General features: G+C 37.4%; 3 protein-coding genes, 1 long non-coding RNA gene and 1 other non-coding gene across 5 annotated transcripts in view; 3 read left to right on the top strand and 2 right to left on the bottom strand.

Moving 5' to 3' along the window:
* The window catches only part of LOC126372600 (uncharacterized), a 209,997-nt gene that overhangs the window by 130,003 nt on the left and 52,972 nt on the right, over positions 1–27,022 (bottom strand). The window lies entirely within an intron of this gene.
* LOC126372514 (zinc finger CCCH domain-containing protein 15 homolog) lies at positions 236–13,425 on the top strand. The gene is made up of 7 exons (XM_050018314.1): positions 236–512; positions 2,648–2,849; positions 3,821–3,921; positions 4,514–4,645; positions 11,063–11,329; positions 12,166–12,393; positions 12,909–13,425. The coding sequence occupies exons 1-7, from the start codon at positions 432–434 to the stop codon at positions 13,071–13,073; spliced, it is 1,176 nt and encodes a 391-aa protein (XP_049874271.1). The 5' UTR covers positions 236–431; the 3' UTR covers positions 13,074–13,425.
* LOC126372523 (phosphotriesterase-related protein) lies at positions 16,526–22,807 on the bottom strand. Its single transcript, XM_050018330.1, has 7 exons — positions 22,626–22,807; positions 21,958–22,209; positions 21,307–21,561; positions 20,495–20,541; positions 19,886–20,003; positions 18,871–19,088; positions 16,526–16,727 (listed from the first exon to the last, which is right to left on the bottom strand). The coding sequence occupies exons 1-7, from the start codon at positions 22,645–22,647 to the stop codon at positions 16,590–16,592; spliced, it is 1,050 nt and encodes a 349-aa protein (XP_049874287.1). The 5' UTR covers positions 22,648–22,807; the 3' UTR covers positions 16,526–16,589.
* LOC126372583 (dynein axonemal assembly factor 4-like) lies at positions 23,321–26,494 on the top strand. Its single transcript, XM_050018413.1, has 3 exons — positions 23,321–24,173; positions 25,087–25,286; positions 26,186–26,494. The coding sequence occupies exons 1-3, from the start codon at positions 23,321–23,323 to the stop codon at positions 26,417–26,419; spliced, it is 1,287 nt and encodes a 428-aa protein (XP_049874370.1). The 3' UTR covers positions 26,420–26,494.
* On the top strand, positions 24,528–24,690 carry LOC126372901 (U1 spliceosomal RNA). Its single transcript, XR_007567241.1, has one exon. It is a non-coding gene; the product is annotated as a U1 spliceosomal RNA (small nuclear RNA).

Genomic DNA, 27,022 nt, shown 5'->3' on the forward strand with positions numbered 1-27,022 from the left:
CAATGAAGAAAGCAACTGTCCCGTTCCCGTTTCCCGCCGAAAGCCCTGACAAGTGGCAAAATTGACATTTGTTTGACACACTTGACAGTTTCCCATAGACAACATAGAAGAATATCGATTAAGATACTCAAAATTATTACAGCAGCAACACCTAATTAAAAATGTTATTGCCAAGCAAGCTTAAAAGTCAAGAAGCCAAAGCCAAACCTACAATTTTAAAAAGCAAAATGTCAAAAGTGACAAACTTTTTTTCGATTCCACGACGATTTGATGTGGTGGATGGAACAATTCTTTATTAATGAAAATAAATGTTGTTGTGATAGATATTCGCTTGGAATCTTCACATAATTCTAGTCTCATAATACTCTTTTGATGAGATAACCCTTGTGGTGTAAATCTTCGTTTCGGAAGGTTCGAGATATAACATAACCATGCCGCCAAAGAAACAGAGTTCAGGAGGTGGCGGGGCCAGTAAGAAGACAGAACAGAAGAAGAAGGAGAAAGTAATTGAGGTAAATAATTCAATTTCTTACATATACCATAAGTACAAAGTCTTTAAATTGTAACCTATATCAATTGTCTTTTCAATGAGCTATTATTATAATGCCATGTGTAAGTACTACCTCTTCAGCTGATTTAAAATGTTAATTTAAATACTCGAGTTCTAGAATCTAAATTAAATACTATAATAAACTGTTTTTAATAGATAACAATAATTTATGGTGACTATTGCTGGTAGGGTGACCATTATTGCATGTCTTATTGTTGTCGAAAATATATAGAGCAATCTGCTCAAAACCACCTGTATACACACTGTTAGCAGTCAATATCATTGCCCTACAGTGAAAACCTCGTTCACATTGTCATGTGACTTTTGTTCATCAAAACCTTGATTTTTTAAATTAATTTCAATGAGGGACTGTCCAGGCTCATCATCATCAATTTAAGAGCCACGCTCTTGTCGGTGTAGCATTTTCCAGTCTATCAAAGGCCAATTACTTGACTATAAGACACAACGTTAACCTGTTCTTTAATCTGTTCCATGTAAGCTCTTCTTGGTCTTCCCTTTCCCCTCTTTCCTTCTAGCTTTAATATGTGTCAAATCTTCGTATGGAGTATAGCCCTCTATGGATGTGAAACTTGGACACTGACACAGAAGGACAGAGAGAGACTCGAGGCCTTTGAAATGTGGTGTTGGAGAAGGATGGAATAAATAAGTTGGATAGAAAGGGTTACAAATGAGGAAGTGCTAGTAAGAGTAAGGGAAAAGAGACAAATACTGAGAATTATTGAGGACAGAAGAGGCAAGATGATTGGACACCTAATAAGACACTTTCCAGGCTAAGTTCCTCAAAAACGTTTTTACACCAAGGCATGCATTATTATTCTGATCAAAATGAAGAGAAGCGATATAGGTAGCAACATAATTCTATACATAATGGATCCAAATATCAAGCAACAATTATTTTTATACGCTTCAGCCATTGTTGAAGTCTCCCAAGACTGCTCAGAACGTATAACCAATGTTGGAAGGAGTATGATCTTGACATATTTCATAACAGTTTGCCTAAATTCAAGAAACTTATTGTGCAATCATCTAGTCATGACTGTTAGTTTCACAGTTTTTTTTTTTCTTGTACCTATTCTTCTTTTTTTGTTGTTGTTGTAGTGTTGCCTGGCTGTAACTATTCATACCTTTTGTTATTCCGTTAATTTTTTTTTTTTTTTTTTTAAACAAATTCTACATACATGTTAATTACATAAGTTGTGCACATCTGTAATTGGTGCAAACACTAGTACTAGCCTTAAGAAAGTTTTATTAATTGTTGTGTGTTTGTACTGTTGATGTGCCTAATAAATAAATAAATTTACACTGCATTTTGGAATGATTATGTACCCGAGTAATGAGAAAATAGATAATATTCACATTAAAGTACAACACCATCTGTGTCATTTTTGGGGGCCCTAGCCTGGAAAGTCCCCCATTCAGGTAAAAATTGAGACCAAAATGGAATTGGGGTTGGTTGATTGATTGGTGTGATTTTTACCTGGTTGACTAGTCAAATCAAAAACTTTATTGCTTTCCAGGTAGTTTCAACTAGCTTATCTATTCTGAGGTTTTGTTAACAAAAATCACATCCCAATGTGACCTTTCAAAATATAAAATATAAATTATGTCAAATAGACAATTCAAGATTTTAGGCAGGGATGTTATGGATATAAAATTTGGAATATGGATTGGATACAGATTTAGAATGATTAATATCTATCAAACCAGATACGGTTACAAATACGTATAATAAATTATTTTGGATTATCCATTCGTTTCGGATAATTTTGGTTACGGATATTATTTATTAAGCAATTTCATAGTAAAATACAAATAGGTATTTATATCGACAAAAGAAAAAAAGCACAAACAATGTGCAGAAAGTCTCAATTAGGCCTTATCCAATATTATACGAAACTTTTATTTCGGATTTGGTTACGGTTACGGATGTTTTTTTGTATCGGACATCCGATACTTTTGGTACGATTACGGAGCTCCCTAACATCAGATCAGGGATGATCTTAAGTGTTGTTAGTAGCTAATCTTATTCCATATTAATTTACGTATTATTCATCACAATAATCGTCTTGTTTTCAGGATAAAACCTTCGGTCTGAAGAACAAGAAGGGGGCGAAGCAGCAGAAGTTCATCCAGCAGGTGGAGAAACAAGTGAAGAGTGGTGGTATCCACCCCGCCAAGCCTATGGATGACAAGAAGAAGGAGAAGGAAAACAAATTGAAAGAGCAGAAGGAACTGGCTATGCTTTTCAAGCCGGTACAGACACAGAAGGTTGAGAAAGGTAATAAATAATATTAATAATTATACATACAGTAGCACCATAATGAAGGCAGCCTTCTAATGAGGGGGCCTGTCCTGCATGTTAATAAAACCAAACCATCAAAACTGCTTATGGTCAGTCGACCGATCGCATGCTTGGGCACAAAAGTGAAAAAAAAAATAATAATAATAATTATAAATTATTATTGGGACCAAGCTACAGAGGCTGCAATCAATGGAGAAGAGTAAAAATCTGGATAAAAGGTATTAAAAGAAGAAAAGATATCTGAAGTCACACAGTTGAAATATATATTTTTTATGTGACTTATTGTAGATTTGCCACAAATGGCAATAACTACTCGGACAAATGGGGAGAGCTAAGTATCCAGTACAACATTTAAGACAACTGGCCTGAGAGTGTCCAGTAGAACGCGAACCTCGGCTCAGGGCGTCGTCTGAGAGAATAATATTTGAAAGAATTAATCGACCCTAGTGGGTCGATAGCGATGAGCGCTTAATGAGGGAAATCGTCGGTATCGGGGTTCTGAAATGTCTGTTGTCGCAAGCTGATTGGCCATTTAGAGTATTCAGATCTCTAGCCATAGAGACGGCCAATCAGTGTACCAACACTTGATATTAAAAGTACCAAGCTAACATAACACAAGTCCAAGACTACGCCAATGTATTAGTCATAAACGTCACTCGAACAGACTCGTCAGAGAACAATACAGAGTGCCAATGATCCAAGGTTCAATTAACGTGAAATAGAGCGAACCAAACACACAAGCATGCTATATGCATGCTTTTTCACTCTGGCAAATGACGGTTCTGAGCCACAGAAAAAGATAGAAGCATAGAAAAGTGGTGCTGACAAATGTGGTTCAACTGTTTTCTGTTCAACCTTTAAATACTCGTATTTCAGCAACAAACTTGAGTTGATTTTTAGTCCACCAATGTATATAGGACTAATATGTAAATGCAATGTGTTTCCAGGCACGGACCCCAAGTCAGTGGTGTGTGCGTTCTTCAAGCAAGGCCAGTGTACGAAGGGTGACAAGTGCAAGTTCTCTCACGATTTGACCATTGAAAGAAAGGTAAGAGTTTTTGTTATTCCACCACTCTGTCCAACAATGCACGGACAAGCCTCACTCGACATCTATTACTGTACAAAAGAACTGCTGAAAATCCAAGGACTGATTGCAAGTTTATACTTATATTCATTACTATACATTATATTCTATGAGCTTATGTTATGTAACAGAAAAGATTTATTATTGACAACTTACTGATGGAAGTAAGTAGTTGTTACATGAGCCATGTCAGGCGCCTTTGGCGGCTCAATAATAACCCTGACACAAGGGTTGATGAGGTTGGTGCAAATGCATTTCATGTTTGTCAGTGTGAAATGTTGCTACTAAACCAATTTCTCTAACATCTATCAATGTCGGAAGATAACTAACAGCAGTGGCTACTATCTTAAAATTCAATTAATTCATTTATCACTGACATCCATTAACTGAACTAGGTGAATTACCCACACGATAGAAGAAGATCACAATCAAATCAATTTATTTGCGAGAACACATAGAATACAAAAAGGTGGTAAAATTATTCAAATAACAATGTTGTGATGTGTTCGGCCTGCATTTTTGGGGTGAAGATTAACAACAATGTCGTTTTTTTTAGGCTGAGAAGAGGTCCTTATACGTGGACATGCGGGATGACGACACGATGGATAACTGGGACGAGGATAAGCTCAAGGAGGTGGTGGAGAAGAAGCATGGGGAGGGCGACAAACTGCGACCCACTACTGATATTGTGAGTGCACCTCGTTATATACATATATATATATATATTTTTTTTTATATCCAGCTTACGACATCGTATCAACAGTGGCTGCAAGTTGTCTTTGATTACTTGTGGCTCTGCCCACTCCATTAGGGATTACGGGCGTGAGTTTATGTATGTTATTTAATGAATTACTTACAGCTATGCTCATTATAACATTTAGTTAAAATATAATTAAACAAAGTAAAACAATACTTGAATATTAAAAGTGGACTGTATAGGAAAATTGCGAGAATACTAAGTTTGGGTATAAAATTGATACGAGAGTGCAACATACAAAAATACGACAATAGACGAAAACATGCCTTTAAAAGAGAAAGACTATTATATCATAATGATTCGAAAGACTCAAAAAATATTCGAGGGTCACACGTCTGACCTCTATAACGACACGAAAGCAAGAGAGCGACGCGACGTTCCAAAACTAAAATTCTCAAAAAAGTTTTATTCAAAATTATGTTTATAATGTTGCCAGGCGAAATATAGTGCAATTCTGAACAATACTAATGTGTAATCCAATTACAAACTGATGGAGGACGTAGATCGGCAGTGGCTGTGATTAGCACCATTAGCAATGCGGTAAATTGAAAACAGCTTATTCACACCAAATGTATATTTAATTCCTCAAGAATTATTACACTTGTCACACACGATAATGTCAGTCACTAAGTATTAAAAAGTGGTCACAAAAGTATTAGGAAAAAACAGAACGATAAAGCGAACCGTCATGGACGGTGGTCGAGCAGAGAGAGGGAAGAAGTGGAGGGCAGACAATTCGTCTCTAGTCCCCGAAGGCATTGCCAGTGTCAAAAAACATTAAATAATATAAGGCCTTCCATTCACAGTACAATTATTAGTTGGGAGACCATAGACACATTAACACTTCCCCTTATGGCTCACAATGTCATAAATATAACATAACAAACAATATGAAACATCAAAAAAAAATAACTCTACATTGGATGTCATGACTCTACATTTTAATCAAAGAGACTCTACATTTTCTAAAACGTGACTCTACATTTAGATTAAAGAGACTCTACATTTTACAAAAAAAAAATGTGACTCTACATTTATATGCAACAATTAATTAACAATTAAAAGTATCATTTACACAATACAAAGTCAAATTATTACATACTGCTACACACATTCATGGCATTTACAAAAGATTCATGTTTAACTTTACTTAATGGTTTCGTCAAAACATCTGCAATCATTTTATCAGTAGGTAAGTATTTTACACAAATAGAATTCTTACTAATAAGGTCCTTAACATAATGGTATCTCAAGTCAATGTGTTTTGTGCGCTTATGACAATATTCTTTAACTTGTAATAACTTTTGCGCACTCTGGTTATCATTGTAAACAGTATATTTCATTTCTTTACAGTAACTAGGTACAATTTCTGAAAGCAAATTTTGAATAAAAGAAATATCTTTACATACATCACTTATGGCAACATATTCGGCTTCAGTAGACGACAACGCTACACATTTCTGTTTACGTGATTCCCAATTGACCGTATTATTGCCTAACATAATGACAAAACCAGTATAAGACTTTCTGTCGATTACATCATTGGCCCAGTCTGCATCAGTAAAGGCATTTAAAAACCAATCCCTACTTTTATGGAAACATAAAGAGTAATGAATTGTACCTGCCAAGTAACGCAGTATACGCTTAGCTGCTAACCAATGAGTTCTATCGAAACAGTTATTAAACTGGCTCAGCTGGCTACACGCAAATGATATATCTGGACGTGTACATACGGACAGATACATCAGGCAGCCAAGTAGCTGACGATAGTTATAAATGTCATCCTGTAAACTGATATCTTTTTCAGACTTTAACAGCTTACAGTTAACCTCCATGGGTGTAGACACGGCCTTACAATTTACCATACCAAATCGTGCAAGCAATTTACGAATATATTCACTTTGGTCAAGTTTTAAAATGCCCTTAACTTTATCCCTAGTGATATTCATACCTAGACAGCTCTGAAGTGTTCCTAAATTCTTTACATTAAATTCTTTTTCAAGAACAAAAACCAACTTATTTTTATTAGAGCTGTTAGAACTGTAAAATACATAAAAGTCATCCACATATAAAGCTATGATAACCAGATCATTATCAGTACATTTAAAATAAACACAAGGTTCACACTTTGACTGAATAAAATCATGTTTACAAAGTAGATTGTGTATTTTACAATTCCACATTCTGCTTGCCTGTTTAAGGCCATAAATACTTTTCTTTAGTAAACAAACCTTGTTAGGATATTTATCACAAAAACCTACTGGTTGTTCCATGTAAATTACTTCATTTAGATCGCCATTTAAGAATGCTGTAGCAACATCCAAATGATCTATGTTTAAATCATATTGATTAGCGATAGAAAACAGTATTCGCATAGTGGAGTGACGTACAACAGGTGAAAAAGTTTCATTATAATCTATTCCTTCACGTTGTGTAAAACCCTTGGCAACAAGACGTGCTTTAAAACGATCAAATTTACCTGAAGCATCGAATTTTACTTTATAAACCCACTTGCACTTAACAACATTTTTATTAATAGGTCTATCTACCAATTCCCATACATTGTTATTAACAAGGGCGTCGTACTCACATTTCATGGCGTTCTTCCACTCTGCACTGCAAGAAGAGCTTATAGCCTCTTCATATGAAAGTGGTTCGTCGATAAGAGGATTCCCTCTAACTAAAAGACTCATATCATAGTCATGGTATCTAATAGGGTGTACATTCCGAGTAGAGCGAGTAGGACGTCCAGAGTGCGAAGCGACGGTCACTGGACTAGTCGCGGCTACCTCCACATTAGAAGTCTCGCGCGGCTGACTCAAAGGCTCGAAGCCCATGTCGCCTGCAGACGATTCAGTGGAACAGGACTCATCCTCACTCCCCGTACAGTATTCTCCGTCTGAAATTGATATGGAACCACTATTAATTATATTTTCATTATTATTCATCTTCAATTCATTATTATTTAATCCATTTATTATATTATTAGATTCATTCATATTTGTATCACAGTACTGTTTCATATCACAGTCAAAATTATAAAAATTAATTTCCTCTCGTTCGTTCGTTTCAGAAGGTTTCAAATTGGTTTTATAAAACTTATTTTCAATAAATGCCACGTTACGCGAAATGATGACTTTAGTAGGACATAAGGGATCAGCTAGACGATAACCTTTAGAAGTATTGCTATATCCCACAAATATATATTCCTTCCCCTTAGCGTCTAGCTTGTCACGTTTATGCTCAGGTACGAGCGAAAAAGCAGTACAGCCAAAAACCCTGAGGTGGCTGAGATCTATTTTCAATCCAGACCAAATTTCCTCTGGTATTTGTCCGGACAAAGCAGCTGTGGGAGACCTATTTTTTAAATACAAAGCTGTCATGACAGCTTCTCCCCAAAAACGCTTTCCGAGACCACAATGCTGTAACATGCAACGGACTTTCTCAAAGAGTGTTCTATTAAGACGCTCAGAGATGCCATTTTGAGCAGGTGAATAAGGAACAGTAGTCTGGTGAATAATACCCTCTCGTTGCAAAAATTGAGAGAATTTTTCATTACAATATTCACCACCATTGTCAGTTCGCAGGCATTTAATAGGCAAATTAAGCTGTTTTTCAACTAAGGCTTTAAAAATAACAAAACAATCAAATACCTGATTCTTATTCTTCATTAGGTATCCGAAGCTTTTCCTCGTGAAGTCATCAGTGAATGTGACTAGGTATCTAGCTCCACCCCAGCTAGCCTCCGGCATCGGTCCACACACGTCACTGTGTATGAGCTGTAGTGGTCCTGTAGTCTTGCTTGAGCTTGCCAAAGGGAAAGGTTCGGCCGTGAGCTTCCCCTTCAGGCATGCTTCACACTGGTGTGCTTCTTCCTGAAATACGACACCACACACATGCAATCTTAACCTACACATACCTGTCATGTTTAAGTGGCCAAGCCGTTGATGCCAAATATCCGCATTGGATAAGGCACTGGCAGCAACTACAGCACTCTGTGAGTCTTGCCTATTTTGCAGGAGCAAAGAGTGCTTCCTATTGAGTAAGTTACCATCACATACACAACCTTCCAATTTATAAATGCCATTAGTGCAAGCTAATTTAACCAAATAATTATTGCCAAAAGTTTTACAACCATTATCATATAAAAAACAACCTTCATTATTAAATTGTACTTTGTAACCATACTGACATAATTTAGAGACTGATAAGAGATTTGCAGACAAATTAGGGACAAACATAACATCTTTAAAGGTTTTTACCTGTTTGTTTATAATAATGTTCATGTCACCAATGCACGTACTTATCATCTGCTGGCTATTAGCCACAGAAATATGTTGCACATGTGTTTCTCTTGTGTTGAATAATAAGTCCTTATTGTTACACATGTGATTAGATGATCCACTATCAATGTAAACTTCAGTACTATTCTGAGCGAAGAATGCAGTAGGCTGCTGCTGAATTTCCTTCTTCTTCATGAATTTTTCTTTCTTCAACTTATAACATTTCGGCTTAATATGACCAACTTTGCCACAATGTTTGCAGATTGGTGGTGTTTGCCGTCTTGATACAAATGCAGAAGTAGAAGTACCATTACCATTTTCACCTTTTCTTTGGTATTCTTGCAGCAATCTGGTACGCACCAACTCACTCTGAAGACTCGAAGAAATACATAAAGTTTCAAGGTTTGACACCAATGGATCATATTCCTGTGGTAAACCGCTCAAGAGGATTTCCGCAATTTCTTCGTCATCAATTACTTTATTTATGTCTGCTAGTTGGTGTACAATAGACATAACCTTTTCTATGTATTCAGACATGTTGTTGAAATGTGAAAAATCGATGCGATGTAATTGTCTGAGGAGCAATACACGGCGATATAAGCCACGGTCCTCGAAGACATCAGACAGCTTCTTCCAAGCCTGTCTTGCGGTTTTAGCCTCACGTACATATTGGTATAGTCCCGGTTTTACGCTCAAACACAAGCGAGCCAGCGCACGTTGGTCGCGCACGGCGTCTAAGCCCGTGACAGCAATGTCCTCATTTCCTTCAATCAGGTCCCATAGGCCCTCGAGTTTCAAAACCATCTTTAGTGCGAATTTCCAGCTGTGATAATTGGCAGCTCCTTCCAGCTTTTCGATACCGCCGTTTGAGCCGCTGAGCAACATAGTCGACGTGGTCGGCGTGGCCGTCTCCATTGCAGAAATATTACCGCCGTCCGCTTGCGACATGGCCAATGCGTACTCAGCAATATCTTACTTGATGCAATAGCGCTATAATCACAGGATGCAAGAAGATTATTCCCACGCTGTGCCCAAAACCTGATGGAGGACGTAGATCGGCAGTGGCTGTGATTAGCACCATTAGCAATGCGGTAAATTGAAAACAGCTTATTCACACCAAATGTATATTTAATTCCTCAAGAATTATTACACTTGTCACACACGATAATGTCAGTCACTAAGTATTAAAAAGTGGTCACAAAAGTATTAGGAAAAAACAGAACGATAAAGCGAACCGTCATGGACGGTGGTCGAGCAGAGAGAGGGAAGAAGTGGAGGGCAGACAATTCGTCTCTAGTCCCCGAAGGCATTGCCAGTGTCAAAAAACATTAAATAATATAAGGCCTTCCATTCACAGTACAATTATTAGTTGGGAGACCATAGACACATTAACACAAACCACAGACAAACCGAGAAATTGGTTTTGTGGGGTTTTATTGTACCAATATTGTCTGTATTTTTATGAAAAATAAACATTTTACTTACTTAGTTACTTAAGTAAACACAACATTCATCGTAAATAACAAAATCTACTTAGTTTGTGGAGAGTAACTTCTCAGCAGCTAAAATCTCACTATAAATAACAGTAATATATCATAGTAGCTTTTGCCCGCGACTTCGTCCGCGTCGCGTGTTATAAAATACAGATCTTTGTGTGTGTGGGAGTGCATGTCAAATTTCAAGCATCTAACTTATGCAGTTTTAGATTTTATTGATACATTTTTTTCCCGCTAACTCCCATTTTTCAAAATACAGCCATAATTAAACTTTATATTTACTAAGGTATGCATGCATGCTAGATTGAAAACATCTACTCGTATCTTACGCGGTTTAGATTATTGCACTAGTTGGTACAAAAAACAAATAAACTCTCTCTTTTGATCCCCATTTGTCCGGCCATCCCCATTTGTCCGGCCTTCCCCATTTGTCCGGCCAAGTAGTTAATGCCATCTGCGGCAAATCTACAATAAGTCACGTCAAAAAAAAAAAAAACTCTCTTTTGTTTTAGTCAGCGACATCTTTGCACCACTAGCCAATACTAAACTGAACATCACTCATTTTTCAGATATGCAAGCATTTCTTGGAAGCCGTAGAAAAATCCAAATATGGTTGGTTCTGGGAGTGTCCTAGCGGAACTAAATGCATATACAGGCACGCGTTGCCCCCAGGCTTCGTGCTCAAACGGGACAAGAAGAAGATGGAGGAAAAGAAGAATGAGATCTCCTTAGTGGACCTGATAGAGAGAGAAAGAGCGGCTCTAGGACCCAACCAGACTAAGATTACACTAGAAACATTTTTGGCGTGGAAAAAGAAGAAAATCAAGGAGAAACAGGTAAGATTTTGGTATAGTGAAGTCTGAGATTAGTGTTTTTGATGACAGTCGATGAAAAGACCAGATGAAAGCAATTCATCTAAAAAGCAATATTGTAATTTGACATTTTCGTTTATAAAAGTAAGTGAGCAATATGGCTTTTTATGTAAATTGCGTCAGTGCGGCCTTTTTAAAGCAGGCAACCGCATTATATCAAAGGTGTCGGCCAATAAACGCAGCGAATGCTATCTACGTAGATAGACATCGAACCGCTATTGGTATGCATCAGCTTAAAGACTTTGGTTTTTGAATTTAGAACTGTCCCATATTGTCAATTTGCCGGAAGATGTCTTGTGGAATTTGTGGCTCTGATATGGAAGAACGCTTGATTCTCACGAAGTCGCAGGTTCGAAATTCCAGCGAGGGCCCATACCAATGATTTTCGAATTTGTTTTTGAAATGTTTGCATTACAAATTACGCGCTTAGCGGTGAAGAAAAATACCGTGAGAAAATCCACATTATCGAGAAATGCGTTTCGGAGGTAAAAGACTTAACCAGTATTGGGCTGGTTTTTTCCCTTCGCGGGTTGGAAGGTCAGACAGGTAATATAAATAGAAATGTTTTATTGCGACCATGTGTTCGTACAAATTGTGGTGTTATAAAAATACAGAAGTAAGTATAGTATCAACATGGACCTGATGGATTGGTAGATTGATTCTTTCAAAATATGATTCCAGGCCTTCATGCCTGTTGTCTTAAATTATTGTGTACCGTCGAAATCTCCTTCTACCTCCTGTTTGAAACCCTTTTTTTTTTCAAAATTCTCCGTGGCTGATATAAACTTGTCCCTTTTCAGGACAACATGGCGAAGGCGGAAGAGCAGCGTCGCAGCGACTTCAAGGCGGGCCGCGCCGTCGGGCTGTCGGGCCGCGAGATGTTCTCGTTCGACCCCGCGCTGGCGGCCGACGACGGCGAAGACGGCGACGAGGCCGTGGACTACAGCGCCTACGACGCGGACGACGACGTCGACACCACCGAGTACCGCGAGATAGAGCTCGACCTCATTGGCACCGAGATGTCAGAGGTTAGTGCTCCCCTTTTTTTTCGCCCATTCGGGCAGGCAAAGGGAACTTAGCCCATACAGCCTAGTCTTTGGTCATCTTAATCTTTTTTGGAGAAGCATCCAGAAAATGTTGTCTTCAGTCTTCACACTTCAGGTAACGTCCTTAGTTTTAAATTTTATAGCTTCACGTATATTCCGATAAATAATTGCTTTTGTAATTTTTAAGTAGTTGGTGCTCCCCTTTTGGCCTTTAAAAAGGCTACTTGACAACTCTAATCAAATTAGATACTTTTTCGAAAATCGAAACAAAAATATATAGGGAATTTGTAGATAGAATAAAGAATAATAGGTATGTATAGAACGGTAACTTTGAGCCACTCACACGCACCTACGCACACACACATACTCACGCTCACACACCCTCAAACACACAACAACACACACTTACTCTTGTCTCTTACACATACTCACACACCCTCACACATACACACCCTCGCACACATATTACACATTTTAAGTGACCTTTCTGTTTCCAGGTGGACGACACGGGCACAAAGGCAACAGACGACCGACTGTCCCAGCTCAACAAGGGCCTCGAGAACGGCGCGGCCGAGGCCGAGGCAGAGGTGCCCATCAACGAGAACCTCTTCCTCGACGAGGACCTAGACGAGGAGCTGCAGAACCTGGACCTCGAGGACTAGTACACTGTGTGGCAACTGATCACGGACGGTTACACGGCGATAAGCGTAACATTCTGGTTTTGGGCGGGGGTTTCCTTAAGCGTGGGCACTGCGTGGGCTTTTAACTAGCTGAATGATAGATGCATATCTGACTTTTCATCATCATCATCATCAGCCCATTAACGTCCCCACTACTAGGGCCTTGGGAGATCGGGCCTTAAACCATCACGCGGGCCCAGTGCGGATTGATGGTTATTAACGACTGCTAATGCAGCCGGGACCAACGGCTTAACGTGCCTTCCGAAGCACGGAGGAGCTCGAGATGAAAACTTTTTTTTGTGGTCACCCATCCTATGACCGGCCTTTGCGAAAGTTGCTTAACTTCGAGCGCGTTTACCGCTGCGCCATCGAGCTCCTCAACTTTAAATGCATGGAAGGTACGAACTAGAAGAGCCTAAGGGGTCTAACATCTTGCTGTACTTCTGACTACCCCAATTGGGATATAGTCGTTAAAACAGTACCATAAACTTATTACTTTGCGTCGTATTTGTAGACAGGATAATGGTGCCGATTCGGGCAAACACCGACTTAATTTGGCAGGGTTAAAACTAGCTCTATCTCTTTCATGCATTTATTGTAAGTGAAAGACGGCATTTGTTTAAGTTTGTGAGCGCCCGTAGTACAGTCGTGAGCAATATAATGTACCCACTTTAGAACTCTGTCGCACTAACATATTTGACAAATTCAAATTCAAAAATATCTTTATTCAGTAGGTAAAATAGTTAAATTTTGAATCGTCAATTTTTACATAACGAACGTCTCATCCACCTAAAACTACTGCAGCTTCTTACAACCTGTATAGCCGGGGAAAAGAAGCTGCAAGAAAAACCTCGGCACAGGGCCCTAGACGCTCTTTAAAAAAAAAAAAACAAAAAATATTGGTATACAATTGAGTAATTTAGCTGCCTAATATCAGTTCTCAGACAGTTAACCCCATGCATTCATATCTTCTAAATAATCACTAACTTTATAATAACCTTTTTTGTAAAGTTTTTGTTTAACTACACTGTCTTAAAACAGTTGAAAGGCAAATTCTGAATGTCAATGACATTTAGTGAGACTTTAATTCAATTTGTCAAAAAAGTTAATGTAACATGGTACCAAAATGTATACATATTAGTGCTCGTGACCGTACAGGCACCATGTAACTAAGTAGTGCAACAACCGCCCACGGTATAGGAAGACCAGGTATGCTCAAAACTGACAGCTAGAATGTTCCAAGGTTAGCCCAGCTGACGTCATCCAACCCTGCGTTGCCATTTCGCAAAAAAATAAATTACCCACGTCCAATGTTTTTAATTTACTTTGCAAGGAAATTTTGTACTTTTAATAAAAGATTTACGTCATCATCATCATCAGCCGTATGACGCCCACTGCTGGGCATAGGCCTCCCCCAAGGATCTCTATTAGTAATTAAATACATTAGTCAGTAATTCACTTAATTTTCAATTATAAAATTCGCGTTCTCGGAATGTTGGAGATACCAATTGAATGGTAACACCTATGTCATCAATGAGCTAGCGATGGCGGCTTGTCATAGGATTGAGCATCATCATCACCAGCCCATTAACGTCCCCACTGCTGTGGCACGGGCCTCCCCTATGGATGGATAGGGAGATCGGGCCTTAAACCACCACGCGGGCCCAGTGCGGATTGGTGGTTATTAACGACTGCTAATGCAGCCGGGACCAACGGCTTAACGTGCCTTTCGAAGCACGGAGGAGCTCGAGATGAAAACTTTTTTTTTTGTGGTCACCCATCCTATGACCGGCCTTTGCGAAAGTTGCTTAACTTCAACAATCGCAGACCGAGCGCGTTTACCGCTGCGCCACCGAGCTCCTCCAGGATTGAGCATCATCATCATCAGCCCATTAACGTCCCCACTGCTGGGGCACGGGCCTTCCCTATGGATGGATAGGGAGATCGGGCCTTAAACCATCACGCGGGCCCAGGATTGAGCATACCTGGTCTTATACCACGCAACCGCCAAGTTTACTACATAAAGCCCCAGTTAACCGTGTGTGTGTTAAGTGCGTGTATGACATTAGTGATAGTGAAAGGACTTCTCTAAGTGACTGTGAATTGTGCCCCAAGATTTGAAGTGGTTGAGAAGCTCTTACGAGAATTTCAGGTTTGTCAACTCCTTTTTGGTTAAATGTCATAGAATAAAGAATAATACTACGTGTAGAAAGGTAACTCCGCCCCGCACCATTACGAATCGGGCGCTGACCTCACCCCCCCTGGGTACTTTAGTCTTAAATGGCCGTAAGCCGCTAAGGAGTAAGGGAGAGAGAGCAGACTGTTGTCTCGCTCGCACTTACGAGTTAGGCGGTACACGGTACAAATGAGATTTTTGTAAGGACTGTCCAGGGTGTGGTAATATGTTAATGGTACAATTATTGTATTCAATTATCTACTTTTGAAAAGTAATCCTATAAGGGTTTCAGTGTTTGCTTTTGAAGCATGGTATTATTAAAAACTAGTAGTGAAATAATATCCGCTAGAATGGTAGTAGAATTAAAATACATAATTTATTCTGATACTATTATTTCTTTATTCTGTGGTCAAAAAAAGTTTATCAATCACTTAAAATCAACGGTGTAATAATGTCTATAATATTGTTGTTTTCATGTCCATTATAATGTATAATAATTTTATATCGACACTAAAGTAAATGTAGATTAAAAACAGTTTGTAAAATTCAAAAGACGATATGTGTACGTAAAATAAAAGGTAATAGATATTAAATATTGTACGACATATTTTTACTGCGCAAGTCTTAGTCCATTATTTAGTAATAGTTTTCACTGTGACTTCAGTAAAATATATTATTCTGTAATCTAATGGCTAAATTATATTTAGGCCCTGCGCAGACGACAGACTATCCGTGACGCACTTTTTAGTCTGTGAAAATATAACCTATGCAATTATATGCAGTAACGTACACGACGCGCAAAAAGTCCGGCGCGTTACTGCATATAATTGCAGACTAAAAAGTGCGTCACGGATAGTCTGTCGTCTGCGCAGGGCCTTAGGCAGTTAGGTTGATATCATTGCATGAATCAAGTATGCATGTTGAAAGTCACAGCGTAAAATATTCATAATAAAAATTCAGTAGGACCACTACATATAACTCTCTAAAGTAGTTATAAATTTTACACATTCTCTAACTGTAATAATTTCTTGAGTTTTGCAACAAACAGCCATCAGCACAAGTTATTAGAATCAACAAAAATGTTTAATCTGTTGGGATAACTTATGTTCCTAACTGTACGTGTAAATAAATAAAAAAAAAACTATTTTATATATTTTTTTATTTAACAACCATTTTAGATACAACATTTTGTATAAGAATATTGATTAAAAATACCTCTTTTTTAATATAACTTATCAGTGTGTTTTAAAATGCATCCTTCGATATTTTATAATCTTGTCCAAATATGTACTATAAAATACCTTACTTGGTAAAAAGTACATTCAAACTTTAACACTGAGCCATTTAGCTGGGTTTTCAATGGTGATCTTGTCAATAATTTCCTGAGAGATTCCTCTTGCCCTCATTCTAGGTAGCACATTGTTTATAATATGGCAGTACCCATGGCCACCGAAGTCGATCTGTAAAATAATACAATACAAATGTAATTCTAATTAAATACAACTTTTTTTAATGTTAATTTTTATGTTTTATTTTCTTTCTTTTCGTCGCGGACGTTTGTGTTGCTCTATGGTTTCTCCTTTTTAATTTCATGGGTAACAGACATATGAGCATTTTCAAAAATAAGTGTACCTCCCATTTTCACGTTGTCCCTTGTGTTTGAAGTCTAATAACTAGTAAAATTTACTTCTAGCTAATTATTTTAATTATTGAGATACATTAAATATATTCTAAACTAATTAAATTCTAACAAAATTTTCATGGTTATGAGGAATTATTTAAATAAAATGTAATTTTTTATCACTAAGTACTAGATTTTGCCGTGTCCCCCACTCAAACTGATAAATGTTTGAAGAGATTCTTAAAACTTTTTGTACTAGGGTATCATTTGATGTTTGGTATTGGTTGAAGTTTTCTAAAGGTTCTCTCATTTCCAGTAGTTTATAATTTAAATCTCGTGCTTATTTAAATATAGTTAAATTTTTTCAAAAGTCTTAAAAAGTGTACCGACCGGACATGTCGGGTTTGTCACGACTAAAACTGCCTATTGAAATTATTTACGGTAGCTATTTTCGTTTTATAATGGCAAAATTATCCTTAATTTACCGGTCGCCATTTAAAAAAAGACTAGTGACAAAATATATTTTGTGACGCGAGACGTGTTTTCTGGTATTCCACGGCCGTCAAAATTTTATCTGTCGGGTTTGAAACGATATAAAATCAGATTCAGGTGAGTTTTATTTTATTAATTTATTCAGAAGATGAACTATATTATAATGCAAAATTATTTACATTTGGTGACAAGACTAGGTATTTTTTTTCCTTTTAAATATCGGTTTGAATACAAAATGGGAACAGAGCGTCACGTCAGTTTTGCGACATTTTTCCCTGTGACCTACAGGCTGACTAGTAAAGTCGCAAAACCGACACTATAAAGCTGAGACTACATACTGAAAAGGTTTTAAATTTTTTAGGCTTAACAATGCCACTAACTAGTGCAGAACGGTCTCGGAGATATAGAGAAAAATTTAAAAAAGAAAATCCCGAGAAATTAAACGCCCAAAGGTTAAAAAATTTACAAAGAATAAAATCGAAGAAGAAAAAAATATCTGAAATGAATGAAGAAGAAGCTGAAAAAAGAAGACAAGTTTGTTATTTGTTAAACTAAGTAATCTTGATTTTCAAAAAGACTGTTCCCATTCAGAATTGATAATTATTTGGTTAAAAACTTAAAATTTGTGTAAGTATATCTTTTATTTTATTCACTTACATTTTTGGGTTCGGTTTTCTCCTGTGTGAGCCCACCCTTAGAAAAATTCGTATGTCAGTTTTGCGACAGTCCCTCATTTTGCGACGAAGAAATTCTTAGATTTTTCTAATTTTCAATATGGAGAGTTGCTAATAATTTATATTATTTATTAAAATGATTTTAATATTCGGTATCACAATAATTACTTTGTTTATTAAACTAATATTCGAAATTAAATCGTAAATATAATGGTTGCCTTGGTATCAGCTGTGACAAAACCGAACGAAAAACTAGCATATTTCGTGTTTTATAGATTTTATGACTATGTATATATTTTTTTCATAAAATATCTTTGGTAATCTTCATAACACAACTAAAATCATATTTATATCTTTCTTATAGTTACAGACCAATTATTTTTTAAGATAGTCGCAAAACTGACATTTTTTTCGCCCGTCGCCCTATAATTTAATAATTTTTCGTAAAATAGATTAATCTGTTAATAACTTCACATAATTTCATAAACTATCGCGTAACTTAATAATATCTAAATCAAAATATCTCCAACAATGTCATATTTTTAATTATAGCTAAAATTCAGACGTAGTACACTTAATTTTGAAAACGCTCATATGCATCTTTTATCTTTCTTTTTGGGTATAACGTGCCTTCCGAAGCACGGATCATCTTATTTTCCGACAATCTAGTGATCAGCCAGTAATGTCCTAACCAAACTAGGGACCACGAAGTAATTTTTGTGATATGTCCCCACCGGGAATCGAACCCGGGATCCTGAGCCCAGCGGTCAACCACTGGACCACAGAGGTCGTTTATGCTATGCAGACTACACTCACCAGTCTATGCTTAGTGTGTATATCATGCGACATCAATAATTGATCCGCCTTTCCTTCTCTGATCATCAGTTCAACCTTGTCGAGCCTCTGAGCGTCAGATGGCATGTTGGTAGTTACGTGCAGCTGATAATACGACACCTCTATTCCAAACAGGTCGAGTTGGCAGTAAGTACCTAGGTCTGAGAACTCTAGGAATTTGTCGTCCTCGAATATTGTGCCTGGGAACGAAAAACATAAGAATTTTTGTTGTTATATAATGGGTTGGTCAGAGCCAAACGTTCTGCCCGTCACCCAGCATGTAGGTCTGTCGGTTTTGACGACACATTCAGAAAGATAAGTGAAACGCGTTCTGTTTTTCATTCGCTCCCAGGATTTTTGTTGATAAAGCAGAGAATGGATCTTCTATCGTGTGGGTTGTGAGGTGGATTACCAACCCCATAAACCCTTGTGTCAGGGTTATTATTGAGCCGTCAAAGTCCCCTGAAATGGCCCATGTGACTACTACATACTTACATCACTAAGTAGTAACCGGGACCAACGGGTTAACGTGCCTTCCGAAGCACGGATCATCTTACTTTCGGATAATCAGGGATCACAAAGTAATTTTTGTGGTATGTCCCCACCGGGATTCGAACCCGGGACCTCCGGATCGTGAGCCCAACGCTCATCCACTGGACCACGGAGGTCGTTAGAAGAAGCCTAGGGAAATAGGCGTGATTTGCTGTATGTGGGGTCGTAATCGGCTCGATATCTTGTGGAGTATGTTCCATACCCCCTCCCGTTGATTGAGGGGAGGCCTAACCTCATGGGAAAACACTAGGAAAACACCTTTACATCGTTAACGTCTTAGCGCCATCTTAAAATCTATATCCTCTTATATCTTCTGTCCCTTTCATACTTCACGCTTTTATCCTCTTACTGTCTCGCTCACGCTCATACGTCATGCTGATGTCGTTCCGTTCCTGCACTCTATGTAATTACTCTATGTAAATACTGTATTAATTATGTAACTCACGGTCCAAATGCGACATGACAGCTTTGTCAGCTTTCCCGCCAGCTTCCAGATACAACCGGATGATCTCGAAGGGAGCCTCCATCACCCGGTGCGGGTGGAAGCTCACACCACACCCTACCTGCAAGATCATAGAAATACTGAATAAAATTACAACAACAAAAAAATATACAAAAGCAATAAATAATAAAACAAGTCAACAAATACGAAACACATGAAACAAACAGTGTGGTGTGCCTAAAAAATATACCTACATTATACTTCTCATCAAAAAACAATCTAAACACTTCCCAATTTTCAACAAAACACAATTGAATTGAATTTGAAATAAAAACTTAATATATCCACTATAAAATTATGTTTATTTTTTTATTCTTTAAATTGTATTTTTCTAAAAAAATAATAACTAATAAAATAATTCTTTCGAAACATAAATTGCGAGATGTTTAATTTTTAATGTTTTTGATGAGAAGTCTGTTAAGTATATAAAATAATTTGTTTGCCAAATAAAGCCACGGCATGCCCTAACAATTCAAATTCAAAATTCAAATATTTATTGCATTCCATGTAGTACTCCTAATCATTTCTAAAATAAAGAATAAATTTTAATACTTGCGGTTGAAGCTCGCCCACCGCCTTGATTGCTCGACGTTCGAATTCTGCAGGATAATACATTGAATTGTTTTAAATAAAATACTTTATGCTGACGAACGATCAAATAAAACTGACGCGATTTTGTGATACGCTCGTCGCTCTGCCGACCCCGATAGGAGTTAGGAGTGTGAGTTGTGTAGGGCTCATGTTAGCTACGTGATAAAATTTCGTCACGGTCATTTTATCGATTCTGACGATATAATTATGTCGTTTTGTCGGTTAGTGCTAATATGTGAACCCAAATATAAATCACGTCGTTCTGTCAAAATACGAACACAATCGTGTGCCAAGCAGGCATGTTAGGGAAAAAACAAACTTATCGATTTCGATAAAAATTATTGAATCGATCGATACTTTAATCTAATAGCAATATTATAATAATAAAATACTGCTGGGCTTTATTTTTTATTCTACAGGACAGGCAACACGACTCAAGAAATCCCGTAATCTCTAACTAGGTATTATGACATAAAACTCTCCTAAGAACAATCCCTGCTAACTAGTCAACCCAAAAGGAGACCTAATAATATCAGATTTACGTCTTCATTTTTAACTGTTTTACGATTCGTAGGTTTTACGACCTTAATTTTAACATTTGCACTCTACCCTACGTTAGAAGAAATATCAAAAAAAGATTTGCAATAAAAAAAGAATAATTGCAAAACAATTTGTAGTTTCTGAGAAATGCATTGACATACCCATCGCATTTACATACATACGGATCAAATTGATAACCTCCTTCTTTTTTGAAGTCGGTTAAAAATACTTGCCTTTAAGCGGCCAGACACTGGCAATCTCGCCCATAAAGCCAGCTTTAATCTCCTTATTATCAACACATCCTTCGGTCAATTCCTTCAGCATGTGGTTATACATCTGCTCCCCTGAGCTTTTCGATGCATTCCCTTGAACATCCTCAATATAGTAGCCAGTACCAGCCACTATATGGACCCCTGTAGCTTCAGATACCTGTCTGTAGAAGTTAACATCCCTTTTCAGACCTTCTGTCGAATTTTCTACTATTGTACCTAAAATGATTTATTATAGGAATAAGTTTAGCATTATGGAATTTAATTCAAATTTAAACTAATTACCAATATATTAAAAAATATATAAAAATAGAAGCTCAGAACAATATATCATTTCTTATACTTCATAGAATAAAAAATAAAATGATATTATATTTTTTTATACTATAATTAATTTATTTATTTATTCAAGTAACAAGACTCATTGGGTTAGTATATCAAAACTATGAAGTATAAAAAATGATATTGATAACTAAAAAAGAAATTGAACATAACATACTTTAATTACTTTAGGCAGAAAGACTATTTATGTATTCAATTACAATCAAGCAAGCCAATATTGAGCTTGAGCTGCCCTTACGCATTTTAAAATTTTGAATCGTCTGGTTGACATACCTCCACCACATCTCTTGTACTCTTTCACATCATTCAAAACAGCTGTCTTGGCACTGTCATCATTGAGTAGCAAGTTGAACTGAGAACTATATGGGTACTGCCTTAGGTAACCCACTTTGTCTAAAGAGAATCCACTTTGGAACTTGTCTGCGATGATTGTTGGTGGGGTATTGTAGAAGTGGGTGAATTCCATCGCTAGATGCTCGTGGGTCAACGTGCGGCCTAGTTCTGATGGGTTAACCGGGCCCAATACTGAAAAAAAAACAATAAAATATACTTCTGTGGTCTCTGACTACCCCAATGGGGAATAGGCATGATTCTAAGTATATATGTATAAAATAACATAAATAAATCAATAAAAGAAATAATTAAATATATAAGCAAGTAAGCCAGAGCTTGTGCTGCCCTTAGGCATTAAGGAAAATTCCATTGTCAAATTTTACCCTACCTGCACCACACCTCTTGTACTCTTTCACATTGTTAAATTAAACATTAGGTACTTCCTCTTTATTAATTACCAATATAATATTTTAAGAGACAAAAAGTGTTTTTTAAAGTGGGACATAATTTTCATTGAGTAAACCCACAGCCAATTTATTCTAAATATTACATGAGTATATTAATAAATTAATAAATATATAAATTGAATAATAAACTTATTTACCTACCTGTCTGAACTTTGTCGATCATTTTCAGGATAATCAATGTCTCGTAATAAAAATACCACGTAAAACACTACTTTGCTTAGATCACAGTATCTAAATGCTTGATCTCAATTATCTTATAGTATGTAATGGAAATACAAATAATAATTACTAAGCCGCGAATAAACAACTTGTACCTACACTGGGTCATGAAATAAATGATAAGACTTATCAAAGTTTTTTCTAAAGCACTTTATTTCTTAATTTTGTGATAAATAGAGATGAAGACAAAGAAGCAAACCAGAATATTCCTATTGGTATTTGTTTATGATTGGAAAAGCGTCAGAACAATGGGAAAAAAGTACACCGCATTGTTCCGTTTCACGCACACGTCGTAATTGTCATAAAATAAAATAAATTGATTAGGTAAGTAAGTACTTGTACAGTGATGAACACAAGATGAACATAATAAAGAGTTTTGTGGGCCACTTTTACTTATTTGTATCTATTTGCATCTTTTAGTTTAGAGTTTTCCAAAACATTTCAATTTATTTTTTACTCATTTGCGTGAAATAAAAGCTTATTGGCGCCAAAGTTTAAAAAAATCTACTTTACCATGGCGACAAATAAATACTAAAAGCTGCAGGGGTATTGCGTATTTCTTTGTAAGAGTTATAATAACATTTTCGCCTATATTTTTATCGATAAACCTTTCAAAAATGCCTATTTTAGTGAAAGATTATACGTGGATACAAACCGATAAAATATTAAATATAAAAATTCCGTTGAATCCTGTCCATCATGAAAAACCGGATATATTTACTTCCGACTCTTACATTAAGGTACATTTCAGTCCTTTTATATTTGAATTGTATCCTTTACACGACATAGATAGTGAGAAAAGCAAATGCATAGTGAAAGAAGATATTATCGTAATGGATTTAGTAAAACGAGAGATTTGTCAATGGGAGACCTTGGAAAAAGATTTGACTAAACCGGAAAAGATGAAACTCAAACAGGAAATCCTTGAGAAGTGCCAAGAGGAAGCAAAACAGAAGTCGGAGGATAAAAAGATAAAAAAATCACACTTGGAGAGGTTCTCTGTCCAAAGAGCGATGGCTATAGATGCTGACCAACACGCGTTAATGGATGCCAGACGCGATGCTGAAAGAAACAAAGCCATGGAAGATTTAGAACAGTGGAAACAAAAACAAGAACGCGTTAAACTAGCTGTAATACCTAGTGCGGTACCGCAGATTGAAGAGAGACTACGCTCAGGAGTAACTATAACTGAGCTATCTTCATCGGAGGACGAAAGCGACAAAAAACCACCAATTAGACGACCTCCGACTCCAAAAAAGCCGTCGATACCCGTTAAAACCCCAGTGAGGTCGGATTATGTAGAGAAAAAGAAAGAAGAAGCCGCGAAAAGAGTGTTGCCGCGGCTAAGACAGCAAGGGGTTTTGGAAATTAAACATACTCCTAGGACTTTCCCTACTCCTAGTCGGGAGTCTGTGGCTGATGAGGAACAAGCTTGGCTAAAGAATATTACTTTAGCCAGAAGAGCTACAGGTAAAATTTTAACTAGGTAGGTATGTTATGAAACGAGTAGCTAATCTACGCATTACCCAGGCGGTACATCAGAACTAGTCAAAAACTTACGTCAAGTGCGTCACTCTTAACAGCAGACAAATAATAAATGCGTTTTACGAAAGTTAAATATATCAAACAGAAAATAATCACAATTAATACAAAGATGATAGGTAATAATTCTTTTAATTGTATCACAGCTATCTACAAAATTATTGTTTATTAGTTCCTCAAGAATCCGCTGGATGTCGCTGTTCCGTTCACTACATTTTCTACATCGCGGTGTTAAGATTCGCCGGCTAACGCATAAATAGTTTGAGTTGAGCTCCGAAAAGCATACTTACCTGGCACAGGGGACACCGTGATCAAGAAGGCGGTTCCCCCAGGGCGAGGCCTGTCCATTGCACTGCGGACGGGTTGACCCCTGCGATTATCCCTAATGTGGATAACTCGGGTGCGTTATTTTTGGTAGTGGGGACTGCGTACGCGCCGTCCCCTTCATTAATTGTATTGTTTTCCTTGGGATCCTAGGCTTTAGGTATAGCTCGTTGAGGTATAGGTAGGTACAAGTTCATCTTGCGATGAAATGAATGTGTATTGTGATGTACCTATAAATGACTGCCCGTTTGGAATATCGTGAGCTTATGTTGTATATTATTATCTTCTAGGAGTAGGAAATTAGGAAGTATAAAAAAAAAGATCCACTCAGGAATTAAAGAATGAATCAAATAAGCAATTTGCCGGATTTCACCGTCGTCTTTACGTAACAGATACGATTAGATAGTGTGTAGTATTATGATCGGTAGTAGTAGCCTACTTTAATGTAAAATACATTTTAAATTTATAAAAATAATAAATTTTGTAAAATACAATGCAAATTACATCGTCTTTTCAGGCTTTGTCTCCGAGGACCTGCGTCCAGAAGAGCAAGACCCTGAATGGTGCAAGAACAAAGGTGACGAGTTCTTTCGCAACGGTAACTTCCTGGGTGCTATCAGTGCTTATTCTCATGGCATCTCGTTGTCAGATAAATTACCAAGTTTGTATGCTAACAGAGCCGCTACGCACTTTGCACTTGGTAACTTTAATAAGTGTGTAAGTATGGGTTTTGTATTACCTAGAACTTAATTTTAAGGTGTAAATCTATTTAGAATATCCTACACACGCAGATTTGCGTGGTAATGGTTAATAAAATTTAAAAGGCTATCTATAAATGCAACTGATGCGACGGTATCCGTGATCCAGTGGTCGAGCGTTGAGCTCACGATCCGGAGGTCCCGGGTTCGAATCCCGGTGGGGAATATCACAAAAATCACTTCGTGATCCCTGGTTTGGTTAGGACCATTACAGGCTGATCACCAGATTGTCCGAAAGTAAGGCGAACCATTAAGTAAGAGGATGCGGAAGGCACGTAAAGCGCGGTCCCGGTTCCTACTTACTGATGTAAGCACGTAGTCATTCATTACATGAGCCATGTCAGGGGCCTTTGGCGGCCCTGACATCAGGGTTGGTCATCCACCTCACAACCTACACGATAGAAGACTGATGCGACTATCATCAAGTATCAACACGACTTTGAAGAAGTATATTAGTTTATACTTATGATATCTTAGTAGTAGTCAATAAAGTATGGGTAATACAGGAATTGTTTTAAGTTTCCGCGGTTATTATCATAATTAAAACACATAATAACGTGTTCTTACCGCGTTTAAAGCAGGCATATGAGACTCCCGATATTTCGACACTGTTGCAAGTGCCAAGATCACGGGATGACATGCAGCCATAGCTGCTAGGATTGTGGTCATGGCACTTGCAACAGTGTCGAAATATCGGGAGTCTCATATCCCTGCTTTAAACGCGGTAAGAACCCGTTATGTGTTTTAATGCAGGAATTGGTTTTAAGTACCATCTAAATTATGTACGTATGATAATTACTGCCATCCCATAGAATGCAAAGTGGCGTCCCTTTACGCTTCTTCCAAATTCAATATCAGGTACAAGACACCTCCTCTGCTATCGATCTGATGAAGCCGGTGTGCGAAGGTAACCGGCGAAGCCGAGCGAAGTGCATCGCAAGACGCGCAGCCGCCCTCGCCCGTCTAGGGTACCTCTACAAAGCCATTGATGAGATGAAGGCTGCAGCCAAACTTCTACCCGACGACGAGTCTATCAAGAAGGATATCTACGACATGGAGAGGGCTTGGGAACAAAACCCGGATGATCATTGATCTACAGGTGGTATAGTACAATATTAGTGCTGAAAATATAAAAGTACCTACCGAATTCGGAGAAGGCGCACTGCTCTGGGCACAGTAATTATTACCAGTATAAGATGTCCGTATACACAACAGGACCCTTCGTCTGATTGGATCGACAACCAGAGTTTCACTTTCGTAATATTTAGTACCTTCCGAGTAGTGTAAGAAAAATAATAGTACCTTTACAGTTAAACAAAAAACTTGAATTAATTTCCAGCAGGACCCTCCGTGGTTTGAACGTCTTCAGACCATTGGTGTATATCCCTGTATAGCGGTGCATTAGTACCTTCAGATTATCTTCGTTTTCTTTTAAAACAAATATTAGTTTATAAGAAATAAATCTACAAAATTTTTATACTGCCAGCAGGACCCTTTTTTGTTTTGGTGCTTTCAGTCCAGACATTCATATTTCCTAGCAGCAGTATATTAGTACTTTTCAAAAAAATATCGCTTAATTAAAAAAAAATGTATTAAAAAGTAATAAGACTGATTCTTTATCAGAGAAAATATTCTAACACTTTTATTTATGTGATGCAACCAATGAAATAAAAATCAGTTTTCATGTTATATTAG

This window comes from Pectinophora gossypiella, chromosome 14 (genome assembly GCF_024362695.1).
Source record: "Pectinophora gossypiella chromosome 14, ilPecGoss1.1, whole genome shotgun sequence".
Taxonomy (NCBI): domain Eukaryota; kingdom Metazoa; phylum Arthropoda; class Insecta; order Lepidoptera; family Gelechiidae; genus Pectinophora; species Pectinophora gossypiella.